Source organism: Kogia breviceps, chromosome 18, assembly GCF_026419965.1.
Source record: "Kogia breviceps isolate mKogBre1 chromosome 18, mKogBre1 haplotype 1, whole genome shotgun sequence".
Lineage (NCBI taxonomy): Eukaryota > Metazoa > Chordata > Mammalia > Artiodactyla > Physeteridae > Kogia > Kogia breviceps.
In genome coordinates this window covers 40,242,862-40,256,250 of record NC_081327.1, presented here as the reverse complement: position 1 = coordinate 40,256,250, position 13,389 = coordinate 40,242,862, and the positions used below count along the sequence as shown (strand labels likewise).

The 13,389-nt window shown below is 49.8% G+C and overlaps 2 protein-coding genes across 2 annotated transcripts in view; one reads left to right on the top strand and one right to left on the bottom strand.

Annotated features, from left to right (window-relative positions):
• Positions 1-41: 41 nt before the first annotated feature.
• Positions 42-2,315, top strand: CTRL (chymotrypsin like). The gene is given in 10 exon segments (XM_067018371.1): positions 42-238; positions 890-993; positions 1,085-1,164; positions 1,287-1,368; positions 1,522-1,667; positions 1,669-1,700; positions 1,786-1,896; positions 1,899-1,918; positions 2,006-2,223; positions 2,309-2,315. Coding segments are annotated over 10 exon segments (903 nt in total). The 5' UTR covers positions 42-135.
• A 101-nt stretch (positions 2,316-2,416) lies between these two features.
• The window catches only part of PSKH1 (protein serine kinase H1), a 32,308-nt gene continuing 21,335 nt past the window's right edge, over positions 2,417-13,389 (bottom strand). The window contains exon 3 of the mRNA XM_059044889.2: positions 2,417-4,704. Coding sequence (XP_058900872.1) covers positions 4,387-4,704 — 318 coding nt within the window. The 3' untranslated portion in view covers positions 2,417-4,386. The remainder of the gene's footprint in view (positions 4,705-13,389) is intronic.

The following is a 13,389-nucleotide window of genomic DNA, read 5'->3' as shown; positions in this document are numbered from 1 at the left end:
CACCCAGCTGGGCTCTGTCTGATAAGGCCTGGGTGGAGGACCTTGACCTAAAGAGACCCTTCTCCTGACTAGAGCATGGCAGGGAGCTGAACCTCCACAGCTGCCTGGCCTCAGTCCTGGGACTTTGGCTCAAGGATGAAGAGAACCATAAAGCCAGGCCCAGTGCTCAACCTCATACCTGCCACAGTGTTGCTGCTCAGCCTGATCCTTACCCTGGTCCTCCTTGGCTCCTCCTGGGGTGAGTGGGCCTGGCCCAACCCTGACTGAACAGCCTTAGGGCAACCCAGCTCCCAGCAGCAGCCCAGGCTTCCTGCTCAGGGGCTCAGGGAAGGGGCCAGGCTGGCTAGAAGGGAAGCATGTGGACAGAGTGGGCAAAGGAAAAAGGATGTGGCAAGGCTGGGAGGAGGCAAGAGGGGGTCAGGGGCTAGTCTCACAAATGGGACAGGAGCTTGGGCTGGGCCCGAGAGCCAGGGAGGGTTTAGGAAGCTGAGAAGCAGAAGTTGGACGTGTAGTTTAGGAAGAGCCTTCTGGCTGCATGTGGGGTATGGACCGTTGAGGTCTGGAGGGAGTGAAGAGGCTAGGAAGGAGACAGGAATATTCCTGGGGACAGGGAGAAAAATGACCTGGGATTTGGGGTGGGGTGGAGTTGGGGAATGGTGGGGAGTAGGTTGGAGAGAGATGGGGGAGAATGGACAGAACTTGGAGGCTGGTTGGATGGGGGCAACTGAGATAGCTATAGAGGCCCAGAGGTGCTCCTGGTGAGAATGGGTAGTGATGAGCCCTCTTGATTTGGACCCCTCTCGGGGGCGCAGCCTGGGGGCACCCAGGAGGAGGAGAGGAGAGGTGTGCTGGGATGTGAGAAGCAGGTCCTCACCAGCCCAATGGTCAGGTTGCAGCGTTCCTGCCGTCAGACCGGTGCTCAGCTTCAGCCAGAGGATTGTCAATGGGGAGAACGCAGCGCTGGGCTCGTGGCCCTGGCAGGTGTCCTTGCAGGTACATGCACCCTGGGGGTGGGGCAGGGTTTCAGGTGTTTCATGCCTGGGTGTAGCCTGGGCCCACCCCCACTTCTGACCCCTGACCCCAGGACAGCAACGGCTTCCACTTCTGCGGTGGTTCCCTCATCAGCCAGTTCTGGGTGGTCACTGCTGCCCACTGCAATGTTGTGTGAGTGCTTCCCTTCTACCCGCACCCCCCCCAGCCCCCACCTCTCCACCTTCTTGCCCTGGAGGCCCCTTCTCTTGTCACTCTGCCCTCCTTGTGGCTGCCCAACCCCACTCTCACTGCAGCCCTGGCTGCCACTTTGTCATCCTGGGGGAGTACGACCTATCATCCAGCGCTGAGCCTTTGCAGGTTCTGTCCATCTCGCGGGTCAGTGCCTGGGCTGCAGATGGGGAAGGTGTAGGTGTGTGGGCTCTGGGGGTGAGGAATTTGGAGCATGCCCTGGCCTAGTCCCCTCAGCACCCATCACCCTGGGGGCCTGTGCCCACCCCCATCCTGCATGGCCCCTTCCTGGCTCCGCAGGCCATCACGCACCCTTTCTGGAACCCCACCACCATGAACAACGATCTGATGCTACTAAAGCTCGTCTCCCCAGCCCAGTATACAACACGCATCTCACCAGTTTGCCTGGCTTTCTCAAATGAGGTGCTGCCTGAAGGCCTCACGTGTCACCACTGGCTGCGGCCGCCTCAGCGGTGTGGGTAGGAACTCGGGCCAAAACTCTGGGTGGGAGGGCAGGGTGGGGACAAGTCATCTGGGACCTAACCACCCACTCCCGGCCCACAGGCAGTGTGACTCCCGCACGTCTGCAGCAGGTGGTTCTGCCCCTGGTCACCGTGAGTCGGTGCCAGCAATACTGGGGCTCACGCATCACCAACTCTATGATCTGTGCAGGGGCCTCGGGGCCTCCTCGTGCCAGGTGAGCACTGGCACCCTGTCCTGTTCTCTGCACTGTCCTGTGGCACTCCCACCCCCAACACTGACTTCTCCCCTCTCCTTCCATCAGGGTGACTCTGGAGGCCCACTTGTCTGCCAGAAGGGGGACACGAGGGTGCTCACTGGTATTGTCTCCTGGGGCACCAATGACCGCAACGTGCACGCGCCTGCCACATACACTTGGGTTAGCAAGTTCAGTACCTGGATCAATCATAGCCTACAGCCAAGCCCACCACAGGCCCTCTCCCCATCTCAGTCCAATAAAGACCCCAGGCTCTGTCCTCCTGTGTATGCCTGTCTTCCTGGTTCAGGGAAAAGGAGAGGCTCTTGGGGGCCCCACTCCCCAAGCAGACTTTGTCTTCTGGCACGGCAGGTGTTGAGGAGTCAGGATCCTCCTAGACTAGCTGTGACCAGGCTGGGCTCTCCCCACCTCCCCACCGCCTCCTGGACAACCTCTTGTCCACAGCAAGAGACTGGGCTGTCGGAATGAATGGGCAGCTTTCCCTGGGGAAGGCAGCCTGTTTATTGAGTACGAAGGATACATTTACAAACTGAGTACACAAAATAAATAACTGCACATTCTCAATCCACAGTCCATGGCATAAAGGCCCAAGTCACCAAACTCCCTCCGTCCTACCTTCAGGACCAGGCCCATCCTGGCCAAAAGAGGAAATAAATCCCCAGAGGCACTTGGGGAAGTAGGGGGAATTCTGAGGCCATGGGGCTTGGGCTTTCCACTGCCTTGTGCCAGCAGAACTGGAGACAGGAGGGGGTGTACAAGGCACGGATGACTTGGCCCAGAGTGGTCTCTTTTGGCTTGGTTTCCCACTGGAGGTGGCACATGCAAAAAGAGGAGGGTCTAGCCCAAGGGAACCCACTGGGAGGAACTGAGAGCCAAACCCTCCCTGCTGGCAGGGGACGTGCAGTCCAGCTAAGGCTAGAGCTGGGCCCTGGCTCTTTCCCACCCACTGAAAGCAGCTGTGGAGGGACAGGGCCTGGGTTCCAGCCCCATCTGTGGTGGTGTGGAGGCACCATGACCGACAGCGGGATGGTATGGCTCAGACCTCTGGGAGAGCAGCCACCCGATTCCACCCACCTCTCGCAGGGGCTCCCTTCAGACAGAGATTCCGTGGGGCCCAGAATGGAAGGGTAATGCTGTGAAAAGAAGCAGGGACAGGCTGGACTGAGCAAGGCCACCGTGAGGTCAGTGCCCCAGGCACTCAGGGTTCAGAGGCAGGTCACACAGTATGGCTAAGTTCCAGGGGGAGCTGCGCAGAAGCTCAGCAGAAGGGGATAGAGTTGAGCACCCCGGGGACCCTCCCTCAATGCAGCAGCTCCTTCCTTCTGACTTCCTCTTGGAGGATAAAGGGAGAGCATGGTGCTCATTCCTAGGCCGCCCATACTCATGCCAGACACTAGGTGGCTCCTTAATGCAGCTGCAGCGGAGGGAACAGCAGCACCTGTAGGGAGAGGCAACACCAAGGGTGGAGCCAAGGCTGACACTGGAATCCTCTCCCTCGGAAGCCCCTGCCCTTTGCTTTGGCCCAGGTGCCCCCATCCCCCAGGTAGCAGCAGTGGGGCTCCTTTTAACCCCGCACAGTTGGGAAGGAGGCACCTGGGGAATCGAATGGGCATCCAAGGGGGAGAGGGAGGTGACAGTAGGCTCTGTAAAGAAGGCACTGAGTGCAATAGGCTGGTGGGCAAGAACTCTCATAGTCAGAGAGAGGCTGAAGCCTGGAGCAAGCCTGCTACCAACATGGCCACACAGTCCAGAGGGCCAAGGACCATTCCATGGTCCTACCACCAGAGATCCTGGCAAGTCCTGGGGCCAGGAGGGGTCCCTGGGGGCACCATGAAGGAAGACAGATCTTGGCTGGGAGGTGGGAGGCTGTTTAGACTTAGCCAGGGGCTGAGAGTCCAGCCAAGGCACAAGCTGTGGGCCTACCCGGGCCTCTCACTGGAGCATAATCAAGAGGATCAGGATGCCATGGAATGTGGGGTGGGGGGAGGGCAGACAGGAAGGCTTGGTAGAGGAAAGGGGGTATTCCACAAGTAACTGTCCCAAAGAGTCCTGGGACCACAGGACACCCTCTACCTGGCATTGCATGCTCCTTTGGTCTAGGGAAGAGCCAAGAGGTGAGGAGACTGAAGGCCAGGTCCTGCCCTTCCCCCAATATGTATCAGAGCAGCTGTCCAGCAAAAGGAGCATTAGTGCCAGACCAGGTTCCCCATTCAGGGGGCTCGTATTTCCCAGGGCTCCCTCCACTCTGTCGCACCAGACTCAGGCCCAGGGTGAAGATGGGGACTGCTGAAGGCACAGAGAAGGAGCTGGGGCTATTCACCTACCACTGACCATACGGACCTATCTCTAGAGAGGGCGGTGGGCCCAGATGGCACAGCAATGTGTGGTCAGGCTGGGGCCATGCCATGTCAGCACCCCAGCCTGGAAGCTCAGCCATTGTACTGCTGCTGGTAGCGCAGGTTGAGCTCCCGCAGCTCTCGCTCCCGCACTCGGCGAGACTTGTTGGATCGTGTAGAGCGGCTGGAACGCGTGGACTGGGCAGATTTGGTGCTCTGGCAGCGCGAGGAGGCGCGTTTGAGGAGGTTCTGGGAGATGGAGCGGTGCAGATTCTTCATAGACGAAGAGGCTGCCATGCTCACCACCCACGGATGCCTCAGGGCCTGCAGTGCCGTCATACGGGCAACAGGGTCCACCGTCAGCAGGCGGTCAATGAAGTCCTTGGCCAGGTTGGACACACTGGGCCAGGGCTAGAAGCCAAGGACAAGCATTAGAGCGAGCATACTCAACACTGCCCTGAACATCCTGACGATGTCACCTACACAGCACTCAGACCTGTCCAGTAGCCCTCCACTCTCCCCCTAGAGAGAGGAACTGCCCGGCTCCTCCCACGTAGAGCATTCCGGGCCTCCCCTTTCCACCCAGTGCTGACCCAGGCCACTGAGCAGAGGCTGCTCTCTGAGTGACAAGGAGTGTGATAGGAGAAGGATCCACCCCCTCCCTGAGGAGCAAACTTCAAAGGTGCCCTGGACTCAAAGCCTGGTTCAAGGAGGTGGCCCCCGTCAAGACCACCCAACCTACCCCAGGACCCACCATAACTCAGGGCGATTTAATAAGAACAACCCAAACCTTCCGCCATATCTTGAGCCGGACTTAAGCTCCCATCACTGGATGTCCATACCAGGCCACTTCCCAGTCCTTAAAAACAGGGTCCACCCTCCCTTCCAACTGAAAAAGTGGCCAAAATAATCACTGCATTCTCTCCATCAGCCTCAGCCTCAGCCTCTCAGCCATGAGGAGCAAAGGAAACAATTCAAGGCAACTAGATTTCTCCATCTGCTGGGATAGCAGGGGGATCCCGGGAGCCCAGCAGGGATCAGGACCCTTCTCAAGGGTGCTTCTCATGTCTGCATGACCTCTCTAAGCCACACAGGGGCTCCTGGCAGTACCCTGTGCCAGCCTCATTTTAGTACATTCTTTCCTCAGCACAAAGCCTGCTCTGCTACATGCACCCACGGCTGCCTCATCTCAGCCACACACCGAACAGCTGTCTGTCTCAGGGTCTCAGCCTGCACAAACTGTCTTCACCTGGCTGAATCCTCAGGTTCTCAGGTTAAAGGACACTTGCTCACACTCCCTCTCTTAGCCCCCAGTGCTAAGCAACTATTCGAATAATTTCAAGTTTATTGTTCCCATTAGACCATGCTTAGCTATTCACCAGTGCCTGGTGCCAGGCATACAGGAGGCACTCAGTAGATACAGGCTCAGCGAGTAAACAACCATGCATGGCACCTGATGAGTGCCCTCTCCTGCAGCTGCTTCCAGGATGTGGGGCCCAGATGCCCGGGCCCTTGACTTACTCTGCTGAAATAGGGCAGGTGCAGCACTTCTCCGAGTCCCTGCATCTCTTGGGAGCACGCTGGCACGGGCTCTGACACGCTCCAAAGGGTGGGTGGCTAGTACTTTTTCTGAACCTGCTCCAGGTGGTTCGGCTTGGATGCCAGGGATACTATCACCCTCCTTCCTGTCTGGTGAGAGGTCTGACTGTTCTACCCCATGGTGCCCTTCACCTTGAGGAGCCCCTGAACACAGTCTCCAAGGCTCAGGAAAGTCTGAGAGCCCACATTTGGGGTAGCTGCATGCCCACTCAGCAGACACACTAACACAGTATCGCTACCTCCAGTCAGGCTTCCTTGACCCCCAACTCTTCCCCTAGGCCCTTCCCCACTGATGTCGATGTACCGGGAGGCAGTGGGTGGGGTGGGGTAGGAAACAAGGAAAAGACTCATCTGGAGTCCTGAAGAAGAGGTGGAGCTACTTGTAGTTGTTATCCTTACTTGTCCTTTGGAAGGCAAATCTCAACTTTTACTGAGCTGAACTGGAAGAAAGTCACAGAAAGCCCAGATTTCTAAATAGCCACCTAACAGGGTCCTCCTCACCAGTGGGCCAGCTTCCAGTGATTCCTGGCAAGCGACTGGCCTCCAGGAGGAGGGTAGTTAGGGCCCATAAATCCCATGCTGTCTGAGAGCAGTGAGGGAGAGCAAGGAGCAACAGCCCTCCCACGCAGGCAGCCTGGTCCACATTTCCCTGCAGGCCTGTGTAACTAAGGGCTCTGATACTGAGGCTGACACGCAGGGTGATTGGACTAGACAGTTACCACAGTTGCTGTGGGCTCTCAGTTCAAGAAAGCCCCATGGCTTGCTGCTGCCACCTGAACACAAAGAGCCACTGTGAGGGGCCAGCCAATCTAGACCACAGACACACTGTGGCCCCTGTCACTCATTTGAGAAATGGAAAGACGCAGGCATAATGGGGCCACTGATGGACACAGCAAACCTAGAGCTGGAACAGGTCATGGGAATACCTGTGCTTGTGCTGCACTGCAGCTTTTATGGTCTCCAAGAAAAGGAGAAATCACTGGGGAACACACTGCAGCTCAGCCTAGCCTGTTGGTGGGCCAGCTCCAAGACAGAGCTGCCAGCCCAGGCCAGCCAAACAGGGCTGGGACATGGATTCTGCCCCTGGCCCTTGGTCCAGTCAAGCCAGAAGAGAGGCAACTCCTCTGTAAATGACAGAATAAAAAGTGGCGAACCTGGACTCACAAGTCAGGAACCTGAACACGGATGAATCAGAAGCATCCCCACTTCATATCCATACCCAGCCAAACCAAGGCCCGATGCAGCTCCAAACCAGTCCAGTGCAGTCTCAGATGGGCCTCTCACTAGACATGCACTGTAGGCTTAAGCATCTCCACCTCCAGAGTGACACAGGCTCACACCAGCTGTCAACCCCTGCTGCTTGTTGCCATGATCGCCAAAGTGAGCTGGATTGATCTGCCCCTCCTCCTCCCCCAGGCGCTTGCCTCTCCAATTACCTTGTACCGGCAGCAGTGTGAGGAATGCCGATGGGCTCATTAGTCTGAGGGCCTGCCCACCCTCTCTGGCAGGCCCCAGCTCTCCCCATCTTTGAAGAACTGTGAGCAGCTGGGCCAGGTGGGTCCCCTAAGACAATGTGACTCGAGCTGTCCTGACATCAGAACCGGGCTGTGCAATGGCATCCAGCCTAACCCTCACACACTGAGGGACCTGCAGCGGGAAGTCAAACAGGAGAAACACGGGAAGGTGGTCCTCAAGCCAGCCCACTGACAGCAGGGCAGGGGCTTATGTTGACCTCCAGAATAGTGGCCCCTTGGAGGTCTCCAACAGGGCTCACAAAGGAGAAGCAAGGCCTTCCACACTCACCCATGGCCACACTTCTGGCCAAGTCCAATTCAGCACCTCCTGAGAAAGCGATTGGGACCTCCCTGGTGGTACAGTGGTTAAGATTCCGTGCTCCCAATGCAAGGGGCCCGGGTTCGATCCCTGGTCAGGAAACTAGATCCCACATGCATGCCACAACTAAGAGTTCACATGCCACAACTAAGGAGCCCACGTGCCACAACTAAGGAGCCAGCGAGCCACAACTAAGGAGCCCTCAAGCACTAACTAAGGCGCCCTCGAGCTGCAACTAAGGAGCCCGCCTGCTGCAACTAAGGAGCCCACGAGCCGCAAATAAGGAGCCCACAAGCCGCAACTAAGACCCAGAACAACCAAATAAAAAAGAAAGCGATCAACACATGCAGACCAACCCACCTGCTTCCCCAACATGCTCAGGCCTCTGGAGCCACATGAGTATGTCTGGCAGCCTCTGACTGACTGGCCAGGTAACATTCTGTTCCTCATATGCAGCCAAGTGAGGAAAAGAAAAATGGGAATTCCCTGGCAGTCCAGTGGTTAGGAGTCCACTCTTCCACTGCAGGGGGCATGGGTTTGATCCCTGGTCGGGGAACCAAGATCCCACATGCCGCACGGTGGAGCCAAAAGAAAGAAAAAGGAAAATGATAAACTGTCACGCTCTTCAGTTTCCACAGCTCTAACTGCCCTGCTCAACACAAATAAAGAAAGACCACGCACAGCAACAAAGACCCAACGCAGCCAAATATAAATAAATAAATTTATATATAAACAAAAAAAGAGGCAGAGAATCTCGAAGATAAAAATAAAATGAGAAAAGGCATGACAACTTAAAGGATGGTAAAGCCGCGTTCTAAAACTTGAGACGGGGACTTCCATGGCAGTCCAGTGGTTAAGACTCTGCTTCCAATGCAGGGGGTGTGGGTTCGATCCCTGGTCGAGGAACTAAGATCCCACATGCTGTGTGGTGCGGCCAAGAAAATATTTTAAATTATTAAAGAAATGCAAATCAAAACTACAAGGAGGTATCACCTCACACCAGTTAGAATGGGCATGATCAGAAAATCTACAAACAACAAATGCTGGAGAGGGTGTGGAGAAAAGGGCACCCTCTTGCACTGTTAGTGGGAAAGTAAATTGATACAGCCACTATGGAGAACAGTATGGAGGTTCCTTAAAAAACTAAAAATAGAATTACCATATGACCCAGCAATCCCACTACTGGGCATATACCCTGAGAAAACCATAATGCAAAAAGACACATGCACCCCGATGTTCACTGCAGCACTATTTACAATAGCCAGGAAATGGAAGCAACCTGAATTTTAGTCCATCGACAGATGAATGGCTAAAGAAGATGTGGCGCATATATACAATGGAATGTTACTCAGCTATAAAAAGAAACGAAATTGAGTTATTTGTAGTGAAGTGAATGGACCGAGAGTCTGTCATACAGAGTGAAGTTAAGTCCAAAAGAGAAAAACAAATACCGTATGCTAACACATATATATGGAATCTAATAAATAATTGTTCTGATGAACCCAGGGGTAGGACAGAAATAAAGACAGAGACATAGAGAATGGACTTGAGGACACGGAGGGGGGAAGGGTAAGCTGGGACGAAGTAAGAAAGTAGCATTGACATATATATACTATCAATTGTAAAATAGCTAGCTAGTGGGAAGCAGCTGCATAGCACAGGGAGATCAGCTCGGTGCTGTGACCACCTAGAGGGGTGGGATAGAGAGGATGGGAGGGAGACACAAGAGGGAGGAGATATGGAGATATATGTATATGTACAGCTGATTCACTTTGTTATAAAGCAAAAACTAACACACCATTGTAAAGCAAGGATACGCCAATAAAGATATAAAAAAAAAAAAAAAAGATTACTCTACCCGGCAAGGATCTCATCAGATTCGATGGAGAAATCAAAAGCTCTACAGACAAGCAAAAGCCAAGAGAATTCAGCACCACAAAACCAGCTCTACAACAAATGCTAAAGGAACTTCTCTAAGTGGGAAACACAAGAGAAGAAAAGGACCTACAAAAAGAAACCCATAACAATTAAGAAAATGGTAATAGGAACATACATATCAATAATTACCTTAAACATGAATGGATTAAATGCTCCAACCAAAAGACACAGGCTTGCTGAATGGATACAAAAACAAGACCCATCTATATGCTGTCTACAAGAGACCCACTTCAGACCTAGGGACACATACAAACTGGAAGTGAGGGGATGGAAAAAGATATTCCATGCAAATGGAAATCAAAAGAAAACTGGAGTAGCAATACTCATACCAGATAAAATAGACTTTAAAATAAAGAATGTTACAAGAGACAAGGAAGGACACTATATAATGATCAAGGGACCAATCCAAGAAGAGGATATAACAATTATAAATATAAATGTACCCAACAAAGGAGCACCTCAATACATAAGGCAACTGCTAACAACTATAAAAGAGGAAATCGACAGTAACACAATAATAGTGGGGGACTTTTAACACCTCATTTACACCAATGGACAGATCACCCAGACAGAAAATTAATAAGGAAACACAAGCTTTAAATGACACAATAGACCAGATAGATTTAATTGATATTTACAGGACATTCTATCCAAAAACAGCAGATTACACTTTCTTCTCAAGTGCACACGGAACATGCTCCAGGACATCACATCTTGGGTCACAAATCAAGCCTCGGTAAGTTTAAGAAAACTGAAATCGTATCAAGCATCTTTTCCGACCAAAACACTAGGAGATTAGAAATCAATTACAGGGAAAAAAACGTAAAAAACACTAACACACGGAGGCTAAACAATACATTACTAAATAACCAAGAGATCACTGAAGAAATCAAAGAGGAAATCAAAAATACCTAGAGACAAATTACAATGAAAACATGACGATCCAAAACCTATGGGATGCAGCAAAAGCAGTTCTAAGAGAGAAGTTTATAGCAGTACAAGCCTACCTCAAGAAACAAGAAAAATCTCAAATAAACAATCTAACCTTACACCTAAAGGAACTAGAGAAAGAAGAACAAACAAAATCCAAAGTTAGTAGAAGGAAGAAATCATAAAGATCAGAGCAGAAATAAATGAAATAGAAACAAAGAAAACAAGAGCAAAGATCAATAAAACTAAAAGCTGGTTCTTTGAAAAGATAAACAAAATTGATAAACCTTTAGCCAGATTCATCAAGAAAAAGAGGGAGAGGACTAAAATCAATAAAATTAGAAATGAAAAAGGAGAAGTTACAAGGGACATCGCAGAAATACAAAGCATCATGAGACTACTAGAAGCAACTCTATGCCAATAAAATGGATAACCTGGAAGAAATGGACAAATTCTTAGAAAGGAATAACCTTCCAAGACTGAACCAGGAAGAAATAGAAAATATGAACAGACCAATCACAACTAGTGAAATTGAAACTGTGATTTAAAATCTTCCAACAAACAAAAGTCTAGGATCAGATTGCTTCACAGGTGAATTCTACCAAACACTTAGAGAAGAGCTAACACCCATCCTTCTCAAACTCTTCCAAAAAACTGCAGAGGAAGGAACACTCCCAAACTCATTCTATGAGGCCACCATCACCCTGATACCAAAACCTAACAAAGATAATACAAAAGAAGAAAATTACAGACCAGTATCACTGATGAATATATATGAAAAGATCCTCAACAAAATACTAGCAAACAGAATCCAACAACATATTAAAAGGATCAAACACCATGATCAAGTGAGATTTATCCCAGGGATGCAAGGATTCTTCAATATATGCAAATCAATCAATGTGATATTAACAAATTGAAGGATAAAAACCTTCAATTGACAAATTGAAGGGTAAAAACCATGATATCTCAATAGATGCAGAAAAAGCTTTTGACAAAATTCAACACCCATTTATGATAAATACTCTCCAGAAAGTGGGCATAGAGGGAACCTACCTAAACATAATAAAGTCCATATACGAAAAACCCACAGCAAACATCATTCTCAATGGTGAAAGACTGAAAGCATTTCCTCAAAGATCAGGAACAAGACAAGGATGTCCACTCTCGCCACTATTATTCAACATAGTTTTGGAAGTCCTAGCCACAGCAACCAGAGAAGAAAAAGAAATAAAAGAAATACAAATTAGAAGAAATACAAATTGGAAAAGAAGAAGTAAAATTGTCACTGTTTGCAGATGACATAATACTATACATAGAGAATCCTAAAGATGCCACCAGGAAACTACTAGAGCTCACCAATGAATGTGGTAAAGTTGCAGGATACAAAATTAATGCATAGAAATCTCTTGCATTCCTATACACTAACAATGAAAGATCAGAAAGAGAAATTAAGGAAACACTCCCATTCACCATTGCAACAAAAAGAATATAATACCTAGGAATAAACCTACCTAAGGAGGTAAAAGACCTGTACACAGAAAACTATAAGACACCGATGAAAGAAATCAAAGATGACACAAACAGACAGAGAGATATACCATGTTCTTGGATTGGAAGAATCAATATTGTGAAGATGACTATACTACCCAAAGCAATCTACAGATTCAATGCAATCCTTATCAAATTACCAGTGGCATTTTTTACAGAACTAGAACAAAATTATTAAAATTTCTATGGAGACACAAAAGACTCCGAATAGCCAAAGCAGTCTTGAGGGAAAAAAACGGAGCTGGAGGAATCAGACTCCCTGACTTCAGATTATACTACAAAGCTACAGTAATCAAGAACAATATGGTACTGGCACAAAAACAGAAATACACATCAATGGAACAGGATAGAAAGCCCACGCACCTAAACCCATGCACCTATGGTCAACTAATCTATGACAAAGGAGGAAAGGATATACAATGGAGAAAAGACAGTCTCTTCAATAAGTGGTGCTGGGAGAAACTGTACAGCTACATGTAAAAGAATGAAATTAGAACACTCCCTAACACCATACATAAAATAAACTCAAAACGGATTAGAGACCTAAATGTAAGACCATACACTATAAAACTCTTAGAGGAAAACATCGGAAGAACACTCTTTGACATAAATCACAGCAAGATCTTTTTTGATCCACCTCCCACAGTAATGGAAATACAAACAAAAATAAACAAATGGGACCTAATTAAACTTAAAAGCTTTTGCAAAGCAAAGGAAACTACAATCAAGATGAAAAGACAGGGCTTCCTTGGTGGTGCAGCGGTTAAGAATTCTCCTGCCAATGCAGGGGACACAGGTTCAAGCTCTGGTCCAGGAAGATCCCACATGCCGCGGAGCAACTAAGCCCGTGTGCCACAACTACTGAACCTGCGCTCTAGAGCCTGTGTGCCACAACAACTGAAGCCCGCATGCCTAGAGCCCATGCTCTGCAACAAGAGAAGCCACAGCAATGAGAAGCCACAGCAGTTAGAGAAGGCCCATGTGCAGCAACGAAGACCCAACACAGTCAAAAATAAAGTAAATAAATAAATTTTTTTTAAGTTGAGAAAAGACATAAAAACAACGCTCAGAATGGCAGAAAATATTTGCAAATTAGAAACAAAGGATTAAACTCCAAAATATATAAACAGCTCATGCAGCTCAATATTTAAAAAACAAACAACCCAATCAAAAAATGGGCAGAAGACCTAAATAGACATTTCTCCAAGAAGACATACAGATAGCCAAGAAGCACATGAAAAGCTG